The sequence below is a fragment of the Lepus europaeus genome, chromosome 3 (assembly GCF_033115175.1).
Source record: "Lepus europaeus isolate LE1 chromosome 3, mLepTim1.pri, whole genome shotgun sequence".
Taxonomy (NCBI): Eukaryota; Metazoa; Chordata; class Mammalia; order Lagomorpha; family Leporidae; genus Lepus; species Lepus europaeus.
The window spans coordinates 55,737,747-55,761,778 of NC_084829.1; the positions used below are offsets into that span (position 1 = coordinate 55,737,747).

Sequence of the window (24,032 nt, forward strand, 5' to 3'; positions counted from 1 at the left end):
TATAAATTGCCCTTAACACAAATTTTATTTCATAAGCAAGCCTTTGTCCTCCTATTCACTTTTCTGATGTAATGAAAAGAGTAAAATGCATGGAACTGATAGCTTTACCTCTCAATAACTGCATGAAACTAACACCTTGCCAAAATCAAAGGCAAAATAAAGGATTTAATTTTTAGAAATACAAAGCAAAATTTGTTTTGTTATCAATAAATTAGACTCATATTGAATTATTGGATGTAGTATCCATGGAATCTATGCAGAGTTTGTTGTTTCTTGTTTTATGTTGTAGTATAAGTAGATGGTCTACTGTAATGAATTCAAATGCTAGCTTAAGGAAAATGATTTCTAAATCATTTTTAAAGTCAATAATAGACATAGTCTAGAAATACTAGAATATTAATTAGAACAAGTTAGAAGTTTAAGTCTCCTCCTAAAATGGCAGCATCCCATTTGGACACTGGTTCGAGTTCCAGCCACTATACCTCCAATCTAGCTCACTGATAATGTGCCTAGGAAAGCAGCAGAAGATGGCCCAAGTGCTTGGGTCCCTGCACCCACGTGGGAGACCTGGATAAAGCTCCTGGCTCCTGGCTTCTGCCTGGCCTGACCCTTGTCGTTGTGGCCATTTGGGGTGTGAACCAGCGGATGGAAGACTCCCTTCTCTCTCTCTCCCTTTCTGTTTTTCTCTCTCCCTCCCTCTCTCTCTCTCTCTCTATCCTTCTCTCTCTGTATCTCTGCCTTACAAAAAAAAAATAAATAAATCTTTAAAAAAATTGACACAAAACCTTTAATGAATTGATTGGTTCTCTATTAACTGCCTAATGTATAATAGGTATCTTTTGTGTATTTTAGATTTAAAAATAAAAAAAGCACTATAATATAATTGTGTTTTTGTGAATAAGTGACATGGATATAACAAAAAAAATCCATACTGGATTGAAATTAACTTTCAAATATCTCTAAAACTCTTTCCCCATGTGTACAATAATTTACAAGCACAGACATGGCAAGCTTAAAGAAGAACTTTGAGTAAGTGCCTATAAGTTAACAGAAGGAACCAATGGTTGTATTTACTTTCTCCAGATGTTGCCACATTTGTATTTGGAGGTAAAATTAGGAACAGCCTACTAGTTCTTGGGGAATTTATATTATAATAAGGAGAATCTATTGAATTTATGTTCTCATCCCATTTTAACCAAACTATGAATAATTTGGTACTGGTTGAGTCATGTCCACTTTTGTAAGTATAAACATGACTATTCAAATTAATTTTTATTAACTAGCCAAATGTAATAAAAAATGTTTTGATAAATGAGCACTCTACATTGCATCAACTGAAGTAGTACAAATTAAGGAGTAGCTAATTATTATTTTTCTGTGAGTATATTAAGTGCAATGAAGACTTCATATTTGATATATACACAAATACTAATAGTAAAAGTAATCCGTTAAATACTGTAGAGTATCTAACATGAGAATGTAGAGTATAAAACATGCCAATGGAATCACATAAAGTATAAATTTTTACTTTGAATAAAAAATGTTCATAGATATGTCTGTTAAAATATTCATCCATTGTAATAGATTTCATTGTTTTCAATTTTCATCCTAGGTGACATTTACCCCAAGATGTATCACATTTGTTTTTTTCTGGTGACATACATGGCACCACTGTGTCTTATGGTGTTGGCTTATCTACAAATATTTCGTAAACTCTGGTGCCGACAGGTATGTAAATTCCAATAATTTGGTTGTTGTTTCCTTTAGAATACGATAAAAAACAAAATTTGAGAATTTATTGAACAATCAAGATATATTCAACAAATGATTGTGATTTCTTCTTATATCAAGGCCCTCACCATGGAAATATGTCTAGACTATTTTTTAGAGTGGTATTTAGGTAATGAATTTTATGACCTGAAACACGGCTTTAAATTTATAACCAAATTTAAATCTGTGATTAATTGACTTGACTTTTGTCTACGAAGAAAATTATTAATTTCTTTTTATGAAAAGTAGCAAATAAAAATCCTTCAAAATTTCCTGAGACTAGAAGTCTAAAAGATTATATTTTTATGAGATTTATGTAACGCATTTTACTGTATGGGTTAAATCTACTCTTGAAAATTTTTATTTTTTAAGTTAAGGAATCAGGTAGAATTGTGAATTCTTAAAACTGTTTTTAGTATTGAACTGGGATTATTGCAACTGGTTAGATTATTCTGCTATGTCAGTGAAGGTTTGTACTAATTTGCTCAATTATTCAAGCATCAAACATTTATCATGTAGCTTTTGCATACATATCTTACAAAATTTAAAAGTCATTGACAAATTCACAGACTACATAGGAGGCATAGTCAGATGCAGGGTAGAAGTCACCTTCATAAATATAATAAGGAACAGAGAATCCAAATAAGATGTAGTGAGGGAGTATTTAATCCAGGGCAGTTAGCATTTAAGTTAAAACTTGATGATTCAATAAAAATCACCTACAAATATATGCAGTGGATTTTAAAGGTACAAAGAATATAGCTCAGGATGGCGTCGCGGCTCACTAGGCTAATCCCTCGCCTGTGGAGCCAGCACTCCGGGGTTCTAGTCCCGGTTGGGGCACTGGATTCTGTCCCGGTTGCTCCTCTTCCAGTCCAACTCTCTGCTGTGGCTCGGGAGTGCAGTGGAGGATGGCCCAGGTCCTTGGGCCCTGCACCCACATGGAAAACCAGGAGGAAGCACCTGGCTCCTGGCTTTGGATCGGCGCAGCGCGCCGGCCGCAACATACCTGCTATAGTGGCCACTTGGGGGGTGAACCAACGGAAAAAGGAAAACCTTTCTCTCTGTCTCTCTCTCTGTCTAACTCTGCCTGTTAAAAAATAAAAATGAAAAAAAGAATATAGCTCAGCCTCATGTAGTCTGTAAATTGTATCTTAAAATGCCACAATTCTTGATGATGCTTTTCTTCCCTTCTCTAATCTTACTTCCAGTTCTTTGAGCTTAGTATGCTTGTGTGAAGCTATGCCATTACTGTTTCCTCTGACATATTTTATCTAACTGAAAAGATTGACTAGAGTCACATTAATTCATTAAAAGGATTTCTCAATTTTTTTTATTTCATCTTTGAGAGTGGCGTTTTATTTGATTTTTATTCAACCCTTGCTACTCAAACAATTTTTGAAGAACGAGCAGCACTTGTATTTTCTAACTTTATAATCACATAATGTCAAAATGTTCCCTTTTCCACTGTTTTTGAAAAGCAGACATTTATTTCATTACTTTATAAGTATTACCAGAGGCAATATTTATTAGCATTCTGTTCCTTAAATTTTTAACTAAAAAGCAAATGTGGACTACTAAAAAATATGAATGATAATTTTCTACATCCCAATTACAGTGCTCTCAGCACTCCCCATACACTCATGAGCCAATGTTTTATTGTGTTTGTCATTGTGATAGCCCACGTCTGGTATCTATTATTGTACCCATCAGTTTTCACTAGGTTATTATATGGTGAACAAAAAGTAGTTTGCAACAACAGTTCTCTCTCACTCCTATTACATATCAGTAGTGAGGATCATGAAGAAGGGAAGTATTCTTCTCTGATAGAACACTTTGTAAGTCACAAGTTGATGAGTTATTCTTACAAACTGGAGATAGATAATCTGGAATGAAAAGCTACAGAGAAACACAAATTCATTTGCCAAAGTGTACGAATGCAAATCTTGACTCTGTCTCTTAACTATTACATGAATTATGTCAATGATTTAAATTCCCTTTCCTCTCCTTCATCATCTTTTTTACTAAAGATTTATTTATTAATTTATTTTAAAGGTAGTTAGAGGAGAGAGAGAGAGAGAAACACATTCATCAACTAGTTAACTTCCAAAATGGCTGCAACTGTTGGGGCCAGGCTTGGCCAAAGCCAGGAGCCAGGAACTCCATCCAGTTCTCCCACATTGGTGGCTGATGCCCAAGTACTGTGGCTATCTTCTGCTACCTTCCCAGGCATGTTATCAGGGAGCTTGATAAGAAATGGAGTGTCCAGGACTTGAACTAGCACTCTGATATGAGTTACAGGCATCACAAGCAACACATAGCTTTGCAACACAACACCTACCCCTCTTCCATCATCTTTAAAATATTGTGGCATATGATCTACCTCAGACTTGCTATATGCATTAGATTAATTAATTCAATTGTCTAAAACACAGAAAGTTTCCATTTAATATTGTAGTAGTATCTGTGCTATTTGATTTTTCAACTAGTTCAGCTAATATTTCTAAAATAACAAGCCTGATTGCATTGAAGTTTGTTATTTTTTTAAATAGGCCTCTTTATAGCATTTTTATATTTATATAGTTAGTTAGTTGAACTTTGTCTGAACTTTATCTGTTCCCATTCTCTGGCTCATTTCACAAATGCCCACAACAGCCAGGATGGGGTCAGGCTAAGCAAGAGACCAGGAACTCAATCAAAGAAGGTGGCAGGGATCCAAGTACTTGAGCCATTGCTTGCTGTCTTGCAGGGTGTACCTTAGCAGGTAGGTAAAATAGAGAACAGAGCTGCAATTCAAACCCAGGAGTTCCAATATGGGATGCTGTTGATCTGATTGGAATCTTAAGCAATAAGTCAAACATGGCACATTTAATCAGAATTGTAATGGTTCTGTTATTTGTTTCCTCTAGTTATTAAGATAAAGAAACTCTCATCTTTATCTTTATATCCCTTCAATTAACCATGGTCAGTACATGTCAGTAGCTCGATACATGCTTTATAAGCAAAAAATAAATAGAATAAGAAAAGTTATGTGAAAGTTTATAAAGAATGACATAAGAAAATTCATTGCCCAGATACTCAAAGAAAAGTTTTGAGAAAAACTGGAATCTGAAAAAAATGCTTTGCATGGGGAAAAAATGATTTAATGAGCAAGTAGAAATAAAGACATTTTAGAGTCAGATAGATATTTTCACTGAGAATTTTCATTATTAAGAGTATCTTCAAGTCCAGCTCTCTGGTGTGGCCTGAGAGTGCAGTGGAGGATGGCCCAGGTCCTTGGGCCCTGCACCCGCATGGGAGACCAGGAGAGGCACCTGGCTCCTGGCTTCGGATCAGCACAGTGCTCCAGGCACAGCATGCTGGCTGCAGCGGCCATTGGAGGGTGAACCAAGGGGAAAGGAAGACGTTTCTCTCTGTCTCTCTCTCTCTCACTATCTAATTCTGCCTGTCAAAAAAAAAGAAAGAAGAAGAAGAAAGGAAAAACAAAAGTATATTCAATTTCCCTGTATTTCCTAGCTAGTCTTCATTAAATATATATACGTATATATATATATATATATATATATATATATATATATAAAATGCATACTATTCTATTTTACAAGTTGACTAACCTTTAAAACTCCTTGAAGCTTTCATATGGATCTGTTTCTTGTCACTGTAACCCCAAAACTTAGTATCTTACACAGAAAAATTATTCCAAAACTGTTGAATAAATGCTGACTACTAAATCCCAAACAATTTATATTTCCATTACTGATGCTTGTAGTTGCCAATTTCCCACACTCTAACACAAATTTAAAACTGTGCTACAGATTTAGAAGTAATCTACATTCTTTTGACATGTTGTCCTGCTTAGTCCAAGTCACATGATCCAGAAGATTTGCAGCAAAATGCCTGAGCTGTGAAACTGAAAACATTTACAAACTATTGGAATGGAAAATGGCAAGTTTAGCTGAGTTCACTTTTGCAGGCACAATAAAAGTAAATTAACCCCAAATGGGTAATTATGTAGAATTCTGCTTGAGCAACTCTCAGTTTCCAACTGTTAGTGTCTATAAACAGGATCGTAAGGCAATATGTGTGCAATAGGCTATATCAAGTGAGCCATCAACTGAAGAACCTGTCCTATTTGCTTTAAATTACAGAGATCCATGAAATCTATTGTATACTTTTAAATTAGTATGTATAAGATTATTAGTGATCACATTTTGTGCCCTTGTTTGACTTCCTCAAGAACTTTAAGCTTCACTTAAGGAATTAGTTAATGCTTTGCTTAATCCGTTTTTAAGTTCTCTCATTGACAAAATGTCTCAGAATTCTATCGAAAAACCCTACAGACAACTCTGTAAAACTCATCTTTTTAAGAACTTTTTATTTTTTTTATTTATATAAGGTGAACAAATTTTATGTGTTTTATATATACAGATTTAGGGCCACAGTGATATTTTGTCACTACCCTTCATCCCACCCACATTTCCACCCTCCCACCTCTTCACCTCTTTTCTTATTCTTTGAATTTTTATAATGACACACTTTCAGTTTATTTTATAATCATAAGCTTAATTCCCACTAAGTAAAAATTCAAAGAAATAGCAACACCACTGTTGCTCAACAGTATAGAAATAGGCTATAAGCACTTATATATATATATATATATATATATATATATTATATTTTTTGTATTCTATTAATTACCACAGATCAGGGAAAAGATGATATTGGTATTTTGGGGACTAACATTTCACTAAGCATAATGGGTTCCAGTTGCATCCATTTTGTTGCAAAAGACAGGATTTCATTCTTTTTTAATGGCTAAGTAGTATTCCATATTGTATATACACCACAATTTCTTTATCAAGTCATCAGTTTATGAACATCTGGGTTGATTGTATAAATTGGCTATTGTGAATTGAACTTCAATGAACATGATGTTGTTTTCTTTGGGTAAATTCCCAGGAAGGGATTGCTGGGTCATAGAGTATATCTATTTTGAGCTTTCTGAGGTGTCTCCATAATGGCTGTACTTATTTACATTTACACTAACAGTGCATTAGGGTAAATTTTTCCCTATATCCTTGCCAGCATTTATTTATTTATTTATTTATTGATTATTTGATTTCCATATGAGAGCCATTTTAACTGGAGGGGAGAGGTGAAATCTCATTGTAATTTTGATTTGTATTTCCCTGGTGCCTAGTGATCCTAAGCATTTTTTTCATGTGTCTGTTGCTATTTGCATTTCATTCTTTGAAAAATGTCTGTTCATGCCTTTGCCCATTTCTTAACTACATTTTTGTTTATTTGTTTGCTTTTGTTGAGTTTTTTTGAACTCTTAATAGATTCTAAGTATAAATCCTTTATCAGTTGCATAGTTTGTAAATATATTCTCCCATACTGTTGGTTGCCTCTTTATTTGGTTGAATATTTCCTTTGCAGTGCAGAAGCTTCTTAGATTGATATAATCCCTTTTGTCTATTTTCGTTTTTAATGTCTGGTCTTCTGGGGTCTTTTTCAGGAAGTCTTCCCTAAAGATAATGTCTTGAAGAGTGTCCATGAGGTTTTCCTCTAGTAATTTGATGGTATCAGGTCATAGATTCAGCTCCTCGATCCATTTTTAGTTGATTTTTGTATACAATATAAAGTGACGATCTCACTTCTGCATACAGAGAACCAATTTTCCCAGCACCATTTGTTGAAGAGACTGTTCTTTCTCTGAGGATTGATTTTAGCTCCTTTGTCAAAGATAGTTGGTTGTGGATACATGGAGTGATTTCTGTGGTTTCTATTTAGTTCCATTTGTCTCCTAGTCTATTTTTGTGTCAATCTCTGGTTGTTTTGATTATAACTGCCCTGTAGTATGTCTTTAAATCTAGGATTGTGATGCCTCAGCTTTTTGTTGTTGTTGCTTTTTAAGATTGCTTTAGCTTTTTGTGATAGTCTGTGTTTCCATTGGAATTTTAGCATAATTTTTTTCTAGATCTGAAAAGAATGTCATTGGTATTTTCATTGGTATTGCAATGAATGTGTAAATTGCTATTGGTTATAAGGACCTTTTGATGATGTTAATTATTTCAATCCACAAACAGGATTTTTTACCCTTTTCATGTATCTTCTTTTATTTCTTTCTTTAATATTTTATAATTTTCACTATAGAAATCTTTCACCTGCTTTGTTAAATTTATCCAAGCTACTTAATTTTTGTGGATTTTTTGGAATGGTACTGATCTTACAATTTCTTTCTCAGATATGGACTGTCAGTGTATACAAAGGCTATTGATGTTTGCATGTTGATTTTTATATCCTGGAACTTTACCAAACTCTCCTATAAATTCGAATGGTCTCAGTGGAGTCTTTTGGTTTCCCTATATGTAGAATCATGTCATCTTCAAGCAGGGATAATTTAACTTACTCTTTTCCAATTTTTATCCTTTAGATTTTTTTTCTTGCCTAATGGCTCTGGCTAAAACTTCCAGAATTATATTGAATAGCAATGCTGGAAGTAGACATCCTTTTCATGTCCCAGGTCTTAGTGGAAATGCTTTTACCCATTCAATAGGATGCTGGCTATGTGTTTGTCATATATTTCCTTGTTTGGGTTAAGGAATATTCTATACCCAATTTACTTAAGATTTTTATCATGATAAGATGTTGTATTTTATCCAATGCTTTCTCTGCATCTATTAAGATAATCACATAGTTTTTATTCTCTAATTTCTTTGTGTAATGTATCATTTTTATTGATTTGTGAGTGTTGAACCATCCCTGCATACCAGACACAAATCACAGTTGGTCTGGGTAAATGATCTGTCTGATGCATTGTTGGCTTCAATTAGCTTGTATTTTGTTGAGTATTTTTGCATGTATGTTCATCAGTGTTACTGGTCTATAGTTCTCTTTCTATGTTGAATCTTTTTTGGTTTTGGAATTAAGGTGATACTGACCTCATAGAAGGAGTTTGAGAGAATTCCCTACCTTTCAATTGTTTTGAATAATTTGAGAAGAATTGAAATTAGTTATTCTTTAAAAGTTTGGTAGAATTCAGCAGTGAAGCCATCAAGTCCTGGGCTTTTCACTGATAGCAGGGTCTTTTTCACTGACTCAATCTCCATCTTGGTTATTTGTCTGTTTAAGTTTTCTCTGTCTTCATGACTTATTTTTGGTAGAGTGTATGTGTCCAGAAATCTATCTATTTCTTCTGTATTTTACAATTTGTTGCCATATAGCTGTTTTGTAGTAATTCCTAATGGCTCTTTTAGTTTCTTTGGTGTCCATTGTACCATCTCTGATTTTATTAATTTGCGTTTTCTCACTTTTTATTTTTAGTTAGTTGGTACAATAGTGTATCAATTTTATTTTTTTCAAAAAACCAGGTCTTCATTTCACTGATCTTTTATAACCTTTTTGAATCTCATTTTCACTTATGCTCTAATTTTAATTATTTCTTTCCTCTTGCTAGCTTTGGCTATGGTTTGTTGTTGTTTTTCTAAGTCCCTGAGATGCACTGATAGCTCACGCATTTGATGCTTTTCCAATTTCTGGATGTAGGTACTAATTGCTATAAATATCCTTCATAACACTGCTTTTGCAGTATCCCAAAGGTTTTGATATGTTGTGCTAGAATATTCATTCATTTCCAGGAATTTTTTTTTTATTATTATTTTTGACAGGCAGAGTGGACAGTGACAGAGAGAGAGACAGAGAGTAAGGTCTTCCTTTTGCCATTTGGTTCACCCTCCAATGGCCGCTGTGGCTGGCATACTGCGGCCGGCACACCACACTGATCCAAAGGCAGGAGCCAGGTGCTTCTCCTGGTCTCCCATGGGGTGCAGGGCCCAAGCACTTGGGCCATCCTCCACTGTACTCCCTGGCCATAGCAGAGAGCTGGCCTGGAAGAGGGGCAACTGGGACGGAATCCGGCAACTCAACCGGGCCTAGAACCCAGTGTGCCGGCACCACAAGGTGGAGGATTGGCCTGTTGAGCCACGGCACCGGCCCATTTCCAGGATTTTTTTCTTTCCATATTGATTTCTTCTATTACCCACTGTTCATTACCCACTGTTCATTCAGGAGTACATTGCTCAGTCTATATGTATTTGCATATTTTCTGGAGTTGATAATTGCCAGCTTTATTCCATTGTGGTCATAAAAAGATACATTTTATTTCATTTTTTTTTAAATTTGTTGAGACTTGCTTTATGCCCAGGTATATGGTTTACCTAGAGAAAGTTCCATGTACTGTTGAATAGAATGTGTATTTTGCATCTCTGTGAAGAAATATTCTTTAAATATCAATTAGGTCCATTTGGTCAACAGTGTAAAATTTCTTAGTCATATGCATGTGAGCCACTGTATCCTGTACTTACCTTTTAAGATGGTGCTTTCTCCCTGCTGTTCACCTGGAAACCCTTTGTTCAGGATGATGGGAAGCATGCAATGTTCTCTTCAAAGGGTTTAGATAGGCACCCTGCCCCCACCTAGTGTTTCAGGTCAGACTCAAAGCCTATGTGGCTCACAGGGATCTCCCTCGGGGAATATCACCAATGACATGAGCTGTCACAGTCTCCTCTGATTTCTCTTTAAGAAGCAAAAACTTTTAAAAATCATAGCATGCTTGGCCCTGTATCAAGCATTCTTCCCAGTTCTGTGCCTTATATCATTCAACACTTAAGCATCAGTCAAGTGAATTTAGGTTAATTTATTCCAAAATATGTGTTAAGTACCTACTATTTATCTGGGACTAAATGTAGCACTAGTAATGAAACATAATAAATACCACAATATCTTTTTATTTAAATACTAATTTATTCATTTTAAAAAAGGGGAAGTTACAGAAAAAACAGACACAGAGAGAGCCATCTTCCATCCACTGGTTCACTCCCCATATGGCCACAATGGCCAGGGATGGCCAGGTCACAGCTGGGAGCCAGGAACTTCATCCACGTAACCACATGGATGGCAGGGTCTCAAATACTTGGACCATCTTCTGCTTTTCTCAGGCCATTAGCAGGAACTGGATCAGAAGCGGAGAAGCCAGGATTTGAACCAGCACCCATATGGATTTATAGCATCGTAGGTAGTGATTTTGCCTGCTACATTGCAATCTACTCCCCAACTACTTTTAATGGACTTACTCTTCTCAGCTGTTACCACAATCTCCTTTGATGACATTCATTGTTCAAAATTCTTCATCCAAAAGAATTTAAATAATAATAAGCTGAAAACAGATCAGTCTAGCTTGAGGAAGTGAATAGCAAATTATAATTGCAAAGAAGGAATCAGGAACATAGTAACTCAAATCCATGCAAAGAAACAAAGAACACTAATAAAGGTACTGATAAAGGTAAATAGAAAAAATAGTAAAACATTTTGTCCTTTCATGTCTGAATTAAAAGACAATTGCATGAAAATTTAGCTATAAAACTATGAAGATATTATATATAAACATGTAATTTTAATGAAGGAAGAAGGAATGCAACTATATTAAGGCACACTTAAAGCATGCCTGTTGCCCCTCTTCCAGGCCAGCTCTCTGCTGTGGCCAGGGAGTGCAGTGGAGGATGGCCCAAGTGCTTGGGCCCTGCACCTGCATGGGAGATCAGGAGAAGCACCTGGCTCCTGGCTTCGGATCAGCGAGATGCGCCAGCCGTGGCACCAGCCGTGGCGGCCATTGGAGGGTGAACCAATGGCAAAAAGGAAGACCTATCTCTCTGTCTCTCTCTCACTATCCACTCTGCCTGTCAAAAAAAAAAAAAAAGCAGAATATAATTCAAATCAATTAAAAAAAGAAGATATTTTTAAATAGTAAATGAAAAAGGGAATTAAAATTAGATTTCATTAAAATATCTAGCTGACACAAACTAAAGCAGTAATGGAGAAATAGAACACAGCAGATACTGTACAGAGAAAACAATTAAGAAAATGGAACATATAAATCATACCTCCTCAATTACATTAAACATAAATGAAAGAAACATTCCAATAAAATTAAATAGATTGGAGAAATAGGCAAACCAACCAATCAACAACAAAAAAAAATGATCTCACTTTATGCTATAATATGTGACACAGATTATGCTCAAAAGTACAAGTAGATGAAAAACAATCAAACCAGAAAAAGATGTTCTAGGCAAGCAATACCTAAAAGAAAGCTGAAGTAGCAAAAATAGTGTTAGCAAAAGATATTTTAACAAAAAATATCGCTACAGATAAAGATGATAGTTCACAATGATGAAATCCATTAGGAGGTTGTAAAATTATAAATATATGCACTTAACAACTGAAATACAAAATACAACAGACAAAATCTAAGAGAATCATAGCAATAAATACACAATTCAATAATTACAGTTGATAAACTCATGGGGCACTAGATAAAAAATCTTTGAGAAAATACAGGATTTTAACAAAATTACCAACCACAGAACATAGCTGATATCTATAAAACATTACTTAATGGAATCGAATTTATAATCCACTAATAAACCCTTATGTATATACTCACTTGATTTTTGAGAAGGGTTCCAACATGTTTCATGGAGTAACCATAGCCTCATCAGTAGACGGTGCTAGCCCATATGTTTCTCTTTGTCTCTCTCTCTCACTAATTCTGCCTGTCAAAAAAAAAAAATCAACAACTGAAAAAAGTAAACTAATTAAAAGTGGACTAAGAAGCTTAAGTTTGACCTAGCACTTAAGGTAAGGGTTAAGACAAATGCATACCATATTAGAGTGCTTAGATGTGAGTTCTTGGTCTTCTCCCAATTCTAGATTCCTGCTAATGCACATCCTGTGATACAGCAGGTGATGGACTAGGTAGTTTGGGTAACTGCCACCCATTTGGGAGACATGGATTAAATTCCTGGCTCCTTGATTTTTTTCTGGACCAGCATCAGCAATTGTTGACATTCAGAGAGTGAATCAGCATATGGAAAATCTCTCTCTTTCTCTTCCCCTCTCTCTAAAGTAAATAAATAAAATCTGATAATAAGTAGGCAAAGATGGAGCAGGAGTCTAGCCTACTGTTAAAGCACCCTGTGGTTCCACAATGGAGTACCTGGGTTCTCCTGAGAGTTCCTGGCTCCAGCTCCTGACTCCAGCTAGTTGCTAATGCAGACTCTGGGAGGCAGCAGGTGATGGCTAATGTAATTGAGATACTGCCACCATGTTGGAACCTGGACTGAGTACCTGGATCCTGGCTTTGGTTCATGCTCAGACTCAGCATTTGTTAGGTATTTGTGGAGAGTATGGGAGCAATTTCTCTCTCTCTCTCTCTCTCAAATAAAAATACATTAATAAACTTTATTTTCAAAAAATGAACAAAGATTTGAAAATAACTTCTCCAAAGAATATACCCAAATTGCCAGCAAATATTTTTAAAAAAAAGATGTTCAACATCATTAAACATTTGAGAAATGCAAGTAAAAACTGCAGGGGAGCACCTTTTGACATTCAGTAAGGACTATTAAAAATAAAAATGGAAGAGAATAACAAATAGTGATGATGTGGAAAAATTAAAATCTCTATACATTGCCTTGTGGGAATACAAATGATGCAGTTACTTAGAAAGGCAATTTCATAGTTCTTAAACATCTTAAGCAACGAATTTAACAAGTAGTTTATAATTATGATCTATATCTCCATCAGAACTGAAAATGTGTCCATACAAAAATGTATATGAGTGTTCATACCATCACAACACATAGTAGCCAAAAATGGGAGACAGTTATAATGAGTGTCTATCAGTGGATGGATAGATTAAAATAACTGGTATATGCACACAATGTAATATTATTCAGGTGTAAAAGGGTATGGAGTATTATATTATGCAGATGAGTCTTGAAAACTTTATGCTATGTGAAAAGAGCTAAACAAACATATATTATATGATTCTGCTTATGTGAAATACTGAGAATAGGAAAATTGATAGAGCCAAAGTTTCATGCTTGACAGGAGCTGCAGGACTGGACAATGGGAAATGACTGCTAATGAATCTGGAACTCCTTTTTAGGGTAAGGCATATCTTCTGGCATTAGAAGGCAACAGTGTAGTGGTTGCACAACTCTGTGAATATACTAAAATCCAGTTAGTTGTACTCCTTAAATGGATAAATTTATAGCATGTTAATTATATCACAATAAATCTGTTTTTATAAAGGAAAGAACAGCACATGATGAATATGTTCAAGTAAAAAAGATACTTAAACGACGGAGGGAATGTCTTTTAGAAAATTCTGCTGAAACTGCTGGGAAAAAAAGCCAGGTTAAACATATGATTTGACATGATAAAAGGGAAGTGTCTAGTGGGGACACTCCAGGATTTGTTTACTAGTAATATTTTAAGGTTGACAGACGTGTAGAACAAGAAAGAGCCAATCAGAAAAAAAAATATGTATCAGATACCAGAAAGGAGAGGGAAAACTAGTTTCTGTACAGAAAAGCTGATAGAGTGTGCAATGGATAGAGACAATGGATCTGGAGATGGACAAGGGACAGGAAGCAGGGTTAGGGGTGGGATATAGGAGAGAACAGGGAGTAGTAGCTGGGATCCATAAGAACTCTGTGAAGACTCTGAAAATAGAACTATTTATTATGAGCATGGAAAAAATGGAAGAAGAACATTGTTATAGTCCTCAGCATAAGAATTTAGGGTGTGGACCATAATAACAGCAGCAGCAAGGTCAAGAAAAGCTTCATAAAGTCACGGAGTTTAATATCAATTCACTGAGGGTTGGTGGAAAATCATCATCTCTCTGCCAAATAGAGAAATGTAAGGAGGCCAATGTTTTATATGAGAGAATCAGTGTCCGTTAAGTGTCTGTGTACCCAACCACTGTCAACAAATGGGTAATGAGTCAGGGAATAAAGGAAAGGTGAGACTTACTTAGAGCGGGCAATTGTTGAGTGCTAAGAAAATGCCTCAGCCAAACTCTCAGACTTTGTTCCTCCTCCCAGATAAAATCCATAATGTTCATTTGTGGTCTCCATCTCCTAACCACCTCTGACTCCCATTGATTTCTTGGCCCCTTTCATTCTGGTTTCAAGTTCCATCACTACAACCCAAACTTTCATTAAAGCCACCAATGATTTTCAAAGGAATGATTTCTTAAAGTCTTGCCCTGTCTTTTGGCAACAATAAACAATGTTACAAGGTTTCATTGTTCACATACTCCCTTTTCACAGGCTTACTCTCAGCTTCTTTGCTTTGAATGCTTATTGTCTTTTTCCTGGATATTAAATAATACTTTATTAGGTCCCTCAACAACTCCATAAACTGTTTTAGATGGTCTTGTTCCAAGGTATTTTTTAAATAATAAACAAATATATATATATATATATATTTGCAATTAATTTTATATATATCAGACTAGTCTTATTTACAAAGAATCATACATAAACAGAGACACTCACTGTATCTTTCAAAAAGTCTTGAAATCAAATTATATAGGTCCTCCTACATTTTATTTAAAAAAAAAAAAAATTCAGTTGGGCCAGCGCTGTGGAATTGTAGGCTAAGACTCCACCTGTGGTGCTGGCATCCCATACGGGTGGCGATTCGAGACTCTACTACTCCTCTTCTAGTACAGCTTTCTGCTTTGGCCTGGGAAAGCAGTATGACATGGTGCAAGTCCTTGGGCCCTACATCTGCCTGGGAGACCTGGGAGAAGCTTCTGAATCCTGGCTTCCAATTAGCCCAGCTCTGGCCTTTGTGGCCATTTGGGGAGTGAATCAGAAAATGGAAGACCTTTCTCTATATCTCCTTCTCTCTATCTTTAACTCTACCTCTCAAATAAATAAATAAAATCTTTAAAAAAAAGCACTCAGCTCTGCCAAATATTTGTATTTTCATAAAAATTTAATCAATGTTTCAATTAAATAGATTGCTATGATTTTAATGGAATTGATTGCATTCAATCTATGTATAAATTTGGAAAGATTACCTTATTAACAATATCACATCTTTTAATCCACATTTATATTGAATTTATTCATTTTTATTTCAGCCTTAATATCTCTCATCCATGTTTCATAATGTCCAGTATACATGTTTTACCAATGTATTTTTAAATGTTCCCCTAAAATACATATTTTGCTATAGAAATTTTTGCTCTGTAATTTAATTTTCCTTTTTGTTTATTGCTAGTGCATTTTATACAATTGATTTTTGTTTATGACCTTGTGTCCTCCATCTTGTTAAGTTCTTGTTTTCTGGTGGGCTTTTTGTAGATTTCTTAGGATTATTTTTTGTAAGGAATAGTTTTTTCTCAGTACAATAAATCTGTATGCCTTTTACTTGTTTTCCTTGTCTTCTTTGGCTTAAAACTGCAGTATAAATGTTATGAGACGATTCCATTGCCTTGTTCTTTGTTTCTTTGAAGAAAATTCTGATCTTTTAGCATTTATTTGGGCAGCTGATGTCTGTTTGTAGATAACAATTTTCTGGTTGAGATTGTTTCCTTCTATAACTAGATTACTGAGAGTTTTTATTATAAATGGGTGTTGATTTATTTCTAATGCTTCTCTTTTGTCTATTAAAATAATTATATTTTGTGCTATTAATATAAGTTGTATTGTTTGAGTTCTGAATTGTGAAGCCAACACTGCATTGCAGAAATGAGTTGAATGTTCAGTATTATCTTTTTAAAAATATATTTCTGGTTTTGACTTGATGATGTATTTGAAGAGGCTTTTATAATTATTTGTCAGGGATATTTGCTCAGTGGTTTTCTACTGAGCTCATACCTATGATTATAAGTCTCATGAAATTCATTGAAATTCTATGAATTTTGTAAAGAGTCTGAACAAGATTAGTTACAATTTATTCTTTACCGTTTGATGAAATTTATCAATGAGCTATTTGATTCTGGGATGTTTTGTAGCAAGATTTCTAAACACCATGTAGTGTCAGTTTTGGCAATATTTATTTTTCAAAGGGTTTTTCCATTTCATGAACACTGACAAATTTGCTGTGCATAATATTCTCTAATTCTCTCTCTCTCTCTTTTTTAATTTTTTGACAGGCAGAGTTAGTGAGAGAGACACAGAGTGAGTTATAGACAGTGAGAGAGAGAGAGACAGAAAGAAAGGTCTTCCTTCTGTTGGTTCACTCCCCTAATGGCCTCTATGGCCGGTACTGTGCCGATCCAAAGCCAGGAGCCGGGTGCTTCCTCCTGGTCTCCCATGCAAGTGCAAGGACCCAAGCACTTGGGCCATCCTCCGCTGCCCTCCTGGGCCACAGCAGAGAGCTGGACTGGAAGAGGAGCAGCCGGGACAGAATCTGGCTCCCCAACCACGACTAGAACCCAGGGTGCTAGTGCCGCAGGCAGAGGATTAGCCAAGTGAGCCACGGCTCCAGCCTCTAATTCTCTTTTTAAAGTGTGTACCATAATCTGCCATTTCATCCTAATCACAAATACTTCTCAAGACATGGTGGATTTCAAGGTCAATTATTGACAAAAAATTACCAATTAATTAGGGTGGTAATACCACTTGCAGAATGTATTTTCATATCAAATGTGACTTATAAAATGACTTAAAACATTGGAGGGCCAGCACCGCGGCTCAATAGGCTAATCCTCTGCCTGTGGGGCCGCCACACTGGGTTCTAGTCCCGGTTAGGGCGCCGGATTCTGTCCCGGTTGCCCCTCTTCCAGGCCAGCTCTCTGCTGTGGCCCAGGAGTGCAGTGGAGGATGGCCCAAGTACTTGGGCCCTGCACCCCATGGGAGACCAGGAGAAGCACCTGGCTCCTGCCTTCGGATCAGTGCGGTGAGCCGGCCGCAGCACGCAGGCCGCGGCGGTCATTGGAGGTTGAACCAATGGCAAAGGAGGAAGACCTTTCTCTCTGTCTCTCTCTCTCACTGTCCACTCTGCCTGTCAAAAAAGAAAATAAATAAATAAAATGGAATAAAAATGTGTGATTTTCCTAGTCAGAGATCATTGAGTCACCACTGACAATGCAGAATAGAGCTTCCCATATTGACAACCTCCCAGGTTAGATCTTTTAAAGTTTTTTTTTTATTTGCCATAATTATTACTGTTTTTATGTAACTAGGCATGCAATTAAAAATGTACTGATTTCTAGATCGCATTGTGCTCACGTTTAAAAGAAATGCTTTGCATTGCAAAAAAAAGATGAGCTTTGCAGTTAGATAGAACTCAAAATCTGGCTTGCCACTTATTAAAGATACTGGCTTGGATACTTGATTTAATTTTCAGTGTTTTCTTGATCTGTGAAATCTGTATAAAGGGATTTGCTATACTCTAATTTTAGGGATGCATTCAGAATTATTAAATATTATGTGCAGTTTCTTTGGACACTCACTTTCTCTGGACAGCTTATCAGTGGAGAACTTTATTCTCAAAATGAGTGTAAGGTCACACGTATCTGTCCTTATGCAGATTGTAAGGTAAAAAGTGGATCACTACATTAATTTTTCTGATTTAGGAACCATGCCTATGATCTCCATGACAGTTTCTCTTTATGGGAGCTATTTCTGATAGCTGCAGAAATCACCAGATGCAGGACATTGGTTCTGTCCTTCAGGGGAGCACTTAACAATAGAGTCACTAAAGTTCAAATGATCTCTCAGTGATCATTTAGAAAGGCAGTACAAGACCATTTAGTGTACTTAGAGTTTTCATGCTAGTTCTTCTGGAACTTTCTAACAGTCATTGTTGCTTCTCAGTTATTAAACAGAATTACTGTCCTAAAATTGGAGTCACAGAAGAGAAAGAATTCTCAATTGCTGTCTCCTTGCCCCCCACCAACCAATAGATTAAAAGATTGGGTTGGACTGCCACTATGTGAAAGTGTGGTCTACATAGCACGATATAGAGAGAAGAGAGACAGCTTGTCGAATGCTTTCTATTTAAGGGTAGGTCTTTCGTTAGGATATTTCCCTCTTCAAGAGAGAGGAGATGGTCAAAGGGAGACCACGTTTACTCATCTGTATGGGCATCAAAGCAAATTTCTGTTCTCAAGTTAAACATTATCTAACAGTCTTTGATCTTGTGGTGTAAAAAGCAGAGAGTCCATCTAACATCCATTTGGAAAGACCACAAGGACACATTGGTATGTCCTGCCTTGCAGCAGAGGGAGAAAAGTAACAGCTGAATAATCTTAATAGAACTAAGGCAGCCTTACAGCATGCTCGTTGGCACATATTCCTCTTGAAAAAATTACACATGCTGAATTTTATTGTTTTTCTCAGTAAAGCCTATCAATCTTCATGAGCTTACAATTAAGAAAATATTATACTTGGCAGGACTCCCTGCTATTATCAAACACTTTGAAAAGAAATGGAAAAGTACAAGTTGTGTAACTGTTGTTACCAATTCTAGCTATTTGAAATGTTAACATAAGATCACAAGGACTCCTAGTGTTTTTGTGGGCATTTTAAAGGGCTTGACCAAAAATTGGCTGCAAACAATTTCATATCCTCAAATATTAAAAAGCACAGAGTAGATAAGTATATTTGTTTCACTCAAAGGTTTGCTTTACACAAACCTGAGAAGCAGAAAACCTCATTGAAAACAGTAGGGAGTTAAGTTCTACCTCTCCATCTGCCAGCAGATGGCAGTGTTGAAGCATGGAAGAAACTCATTTGGGTTACTTGTTTCATTACCAGCTAGGTTTTCCGTCTTTCCTTAGGTGCCTGAGCCGCTCCAGAATTCCTAATATGATTGTCATCCATTTAACACTCTCCTTCTCCAGTTTTTACTTCCCCTTTTATAAGGGAACACCTTTTCCATTTGCAACTGTCTTTAGACCCTGACAAAATTATGCTGTTTTAACTTGTTTCCATCCAAACACCTAGTTAGCTGTCCTCTGAAGGAAAGCCAAAAACCTATTCCACTCCACAAACGTTTTGGAGAAATAGGCACTCAAACCTCCCAGACCTCCGGTGTCTGGCACACTTTCCTGTGTCTTCTAATTACTTCTCCAACGTGGAACTTTCCTAAGTCAAATAGCAACAAAGCATCCCCTCTCCTTTCAGATCCCTGGAACATCATCTGTAGTTCAGAGAAAATGGAAGCCCTTGCAGCCCGTTTCACAGTCTCGAGCGCCAGGACAGCAGACCAGGTCCCGGATTAGCGCTGTGGCTGCTGAAATAAAGCAGATCCGAGCCAGAAGGAAAACAGCCCGGATGTTAATGGTCGTGCTTTTGGTGTTTGCAATTTGCTATCTACCAATTAGCATCCTAAATGTGCTAAAAAGGTAAAAATTATCTATTTGGAAATGAAGTGGTTTATCATTTCTTGGTCCTTCATTAATCACTTTACTTCAAGCCAGGAGAGAATACAACTTTTTGCCTAGATACCTTCTCAGGCCAGATGGCTCAGTTATGTTGTTAACAACAGGTGAGGTGAACAGCCTTTTTAAGTGCTCAGACATATGCTCTTGTCCATGCAGATTCTCTGTTGAATGGCAGACATAAAACAGATGTTCCTCCAAACTCTTGAAGCTAATTGCTAAGCCTTCCATGCAGTGAAAATTTTAATGCAAAGAAAAAAAGAAGAGAAAAACTGCTTTGCACCTTGGAGTTGTTTTTTTGATGAGAACAAATAGATTTCCCAAAACTTTGTCCTCAAAGTCATAGGCAATTGTGACAAAATTCTATCTAAAGATAAAGAGATAAGAATGTTTTGTTTTTAAGCACAAAAGAAAAAAAAGTAATCAAAGCTGATGCTGTGTTTTGAATATATAAACAAAAAGAGGGAAATCCATTTTCCCAAATCACTGAATCAAACTCAAGGTGAATATTAATAAAAATCATCACAAAATTTTCCAGTGAAGGAAAGTATGTAATATATTATGCTGCAGATACAATTATTAAATTCAAATTATCAGACAATGACATGAACAACAGATGCAGAGGCAGAGGCAGTGGTACACACAAAACTGCATGACCAGCCAACTTTATTGGAAATTATCAAAACTGTTGTACAGGGATTGCTCCCAAAACAATAGTAATTCTGTTTATCATGGGCTTCAAACCTAACCTAGAATTGCTCCTCTCAGTTTTCCCTGTTTTGGAGTCGGTATCAGATTCCTCACAGCTGGGGACTCTAGACAGACGCAGCTTTGGCGGGAGTCAGTCTAAAGGTGGTGTGACCAGCTGCAAAGATCTTCCATACTCTTTGGCCCCTGTTTTTTGATTATTTAGTGTTTTTTTTTTTTTCAATAGAGAAGAATTGGAAAATGAACTTTTGTTCAGCAATATTACTTACTGCAGTCACAGTCTTAAAGGTATAAGATTTTTGGCAACTCAGATCCTTGAGATGTATATTGGCTCACAAGAAAATAATTATCTTGCCCTTCATATCTTTTCATATTCCCCCTCTTATTTTTTCTTGCTCACAGAAATCCCACGCAAATCAAATCTGGTCCTTTCCTAGATCGTGTCTCCTGCTCTTAAAAAAGAAGCTAAAAAACATGCTATGGGTCCAGATGAGTTCTCTTTCTGTTGTTTACTGTTTTTAAGTCAGTGTAAATTCAATTTTCATTTACTACTCTGCATTGCTCATTTGAAATCCCTGTATCTCAGCACTTGCACTTTGCTTTTACTGATTTCCAAATACCTACTCATATATAATATTTCTTTTAGGCTTCTGACTTGAATATCCTCCTTTCCAAAGAAAATAAATAACTTTTAAGAAAATCTTTGTTAAATTTTAAATATTTTCAATCCAGTGAACATTCTGCTTGTTTCCACAAAATAAAATTTTTTTAAATAATCTTGAAAATTGTTTTTCACGTTAAATATACATTTTCTTAAAATTACTATGTCTAAGTTTGCCCTTACATAGTAAAGTTTTTTTTTTCTTCTTTCACACACACAAGAAATTTCCTTGAAACTTGAATTTACCAAAAACCAGTAGTCAAAACCAGCTTCTCAAATTTCTCAAATCAGTTCTAGTTTTTCCAGGATTTCAAAGCTACTTTGGGGTAAAGGGTTATAACCTGATGGATTTCATTTGTCCATACTGTCTTACAGTGTTTGTATTAAAAAAAAAAAAAAAAACTAACAAACTCTAGTTATCTGTAGAGCATTGCTTCATTTCAGAGATGCATTTTTATCATATGCCTTCTTATCAAAAGAAAGCATTAAGATAGGACACAAAACCTACAATCAATGATGAAGCCTCCAACAGGAAATCCCTTATAATCTTTGACCTATAAACTTCCAGCTGTAAGTTATCTGCTATAGGTTAGTGAATAGAACTTGATATATAAAATATTCTAACTATGGAACAAAACTTAAGATAGCCCTTAAGGATGCCATAATAAAATATTTTGTGGCATTCAGTATATTGTACAAAAACTTAAAACTCATGAATTTTAGCAAATTATCTAAGTTATGCCTACTGAAAATAATAATTCTTTGGGCATAAAGAGTTCCCAGAAGCCAAATTTCAACAAAGCCAGGAAGGTTGGAATTAAACAGATATAATATTTTGATCCATGTGCAAATGAAACTAGGAAGAAGCACTTACAGAATGTATATTGTGAGTGCTCTTGAAATGATCCACATAATACTCATTGAGCACGAGATTGTTTATGTTTAAGAAACAAAATGGAATAAGGAAGATATGTATTCAACTTCTGTATTCTTGTCTACAAGAAGCACCGTGTTTGCTGTTTGCCTGAGGAAGTGATCCTTTTTCTCTAGTCTGATTGAGCTTTTGATTACTGATTGTGCCATGAAGGTTCTGTTTGGAAACAGACCGTGTTCCAAACTGACCATCATGTCTTACACCAGTCCGTGGTTAGTACCATGGACTTACTCATTTTGTGCAGGCTTACTCACTTTTAATCTGACTGTTGAAAGGCACTTTCCATCCTCACACTATATTTTCTGTTATTGTTTCTTTTCCTACAGAGTATTTGGGATGTTTACCCACACAGAAGACAGAGAGACTGTTTATGCCTGGTTTACATTTTCGCATTGGCTTGTCTATGCCAACAGTGCTGCGAACCCAATTATTTATAATTTTCTTAGTGGTGAGTTTTCACTTACTTCTGCTATAAAACAGTTTTAACTAAGGGTGAGGGACAATGACCAGAAGATTGGAATACTCTTTTCTTTCTTTCTTTCTTTTTTTTAAATATTGATTTATTTATTTGAAAGCCAAAGGTACAGAGAAAGAGAGAGACAGAGAGATTTTCTATCCTCTGGGTCACTACCCAGATGTTTTCAATGGCTGGGACTACACCAGTTGAAGCCAGGAGCCAAGAGTTTCATCTGGGTCTCCCACACAGGTGGCAATGGCCCAAGCAGTTGAGCCATCTTCCACTGCCTTTCCTAGGCCATTAGCTTGAGATGGATTTGACATGGAGCATCCAGGACTCAAACCAGAGTCCATATAGGATACCTGCGATGGCTTAACCTGCTAGGCCACAACACTAGACGCAGAATATTCTCAAAGCATATAAAAACTTAGCTGATTTCTGAAATATTTTCTTTCTCTCACCTGGTATGTCTTTTATTTTTCCATTTAGGAGAGGGATTACATATTATCTAACAATCAGAGGAAATTTTCTAAATGACTCCCCCCCAAATCTAAGATGACAAGTTATAATCTAGGAAAGTGAAGATTGTGAGAAACGGATAATGCAGAACCTTGAGTGTTAACTTTCAACCTATGATTCACAAAATATAAAGTATTTTATCTGTTTTGCCATGTTGTATCAATCCTTTCCTAAAATGCATACACTAATTGACATTGAATTGGAATCTTTTCACTTTCATATATTTACTGTATTTACATTTCTCTTGTGGGTAACATCTCTTGTGTTTATCTTAAGATTTCTTGCTGATCACAAAATTTATTTAAAAAAAATACCAAAAAAATCTCTAATTTAATCTACCTTTGTTTATGTGATTAGCATTATTATAAAAGCTATTTAAATACATTTTTAAATGATGAATTTTTATTTAGATATTTGAAAGGCAGGGTGATAGAGAGAGGGAGAGATAGAGACAATGAGATCTGGTTTATCCCCTGAATGGCTGCAATAGCCAGGGCTGGACCAGGCTGAAATCATGAAGCTGGAACACAGTCGGGATCTTCCACTTGATGATAGGGGCCCAAGTACCTTGGCCATCTGCTGCTTCCCCAGAAGCATTTTCAGGAAGTTCAATCAGAGATGCAGCAGCTAAGGTTAGAACCGGGGCTCTGACACAGGATGCCATCATTGCAGGCAGTTGCTTAATCTGCTGTGTCACAAGACCAGCCCCTAGATAAGCTATTGTTTTGTT

The 24,032-nt window shown here is 36.0% G+C and overlaps 1 protein-coding gene across 1 annotated transcript in view; it reads left to right on the forward strand.

Annotated features, from left to right (window-relative positions):
- The window catches only part of HCRTR2 (hypocretin receptor 2), a 124,883-nt gene that overhangs the window by 96,013 nt on the left and 4,838 nt on the right, over positions 1–24,032 (forward strand). The window contains exons 4-6 of the mRNA XM_062187555.1: positions 1,613–1,728; positions 19,767–19,987; positions 22,653–22,774. Coding sequence (XP_062043539.1) covers positions 1,613–1,728; positions 19,767–19,987; positions 22,653–22,774 — 459 coding nt within the window. The remainder of the gene's footprint in view (positions 1–1,612; positions 1,729–19,766; positions 19,988–22,652; positions 22,775–24,032) is intronic.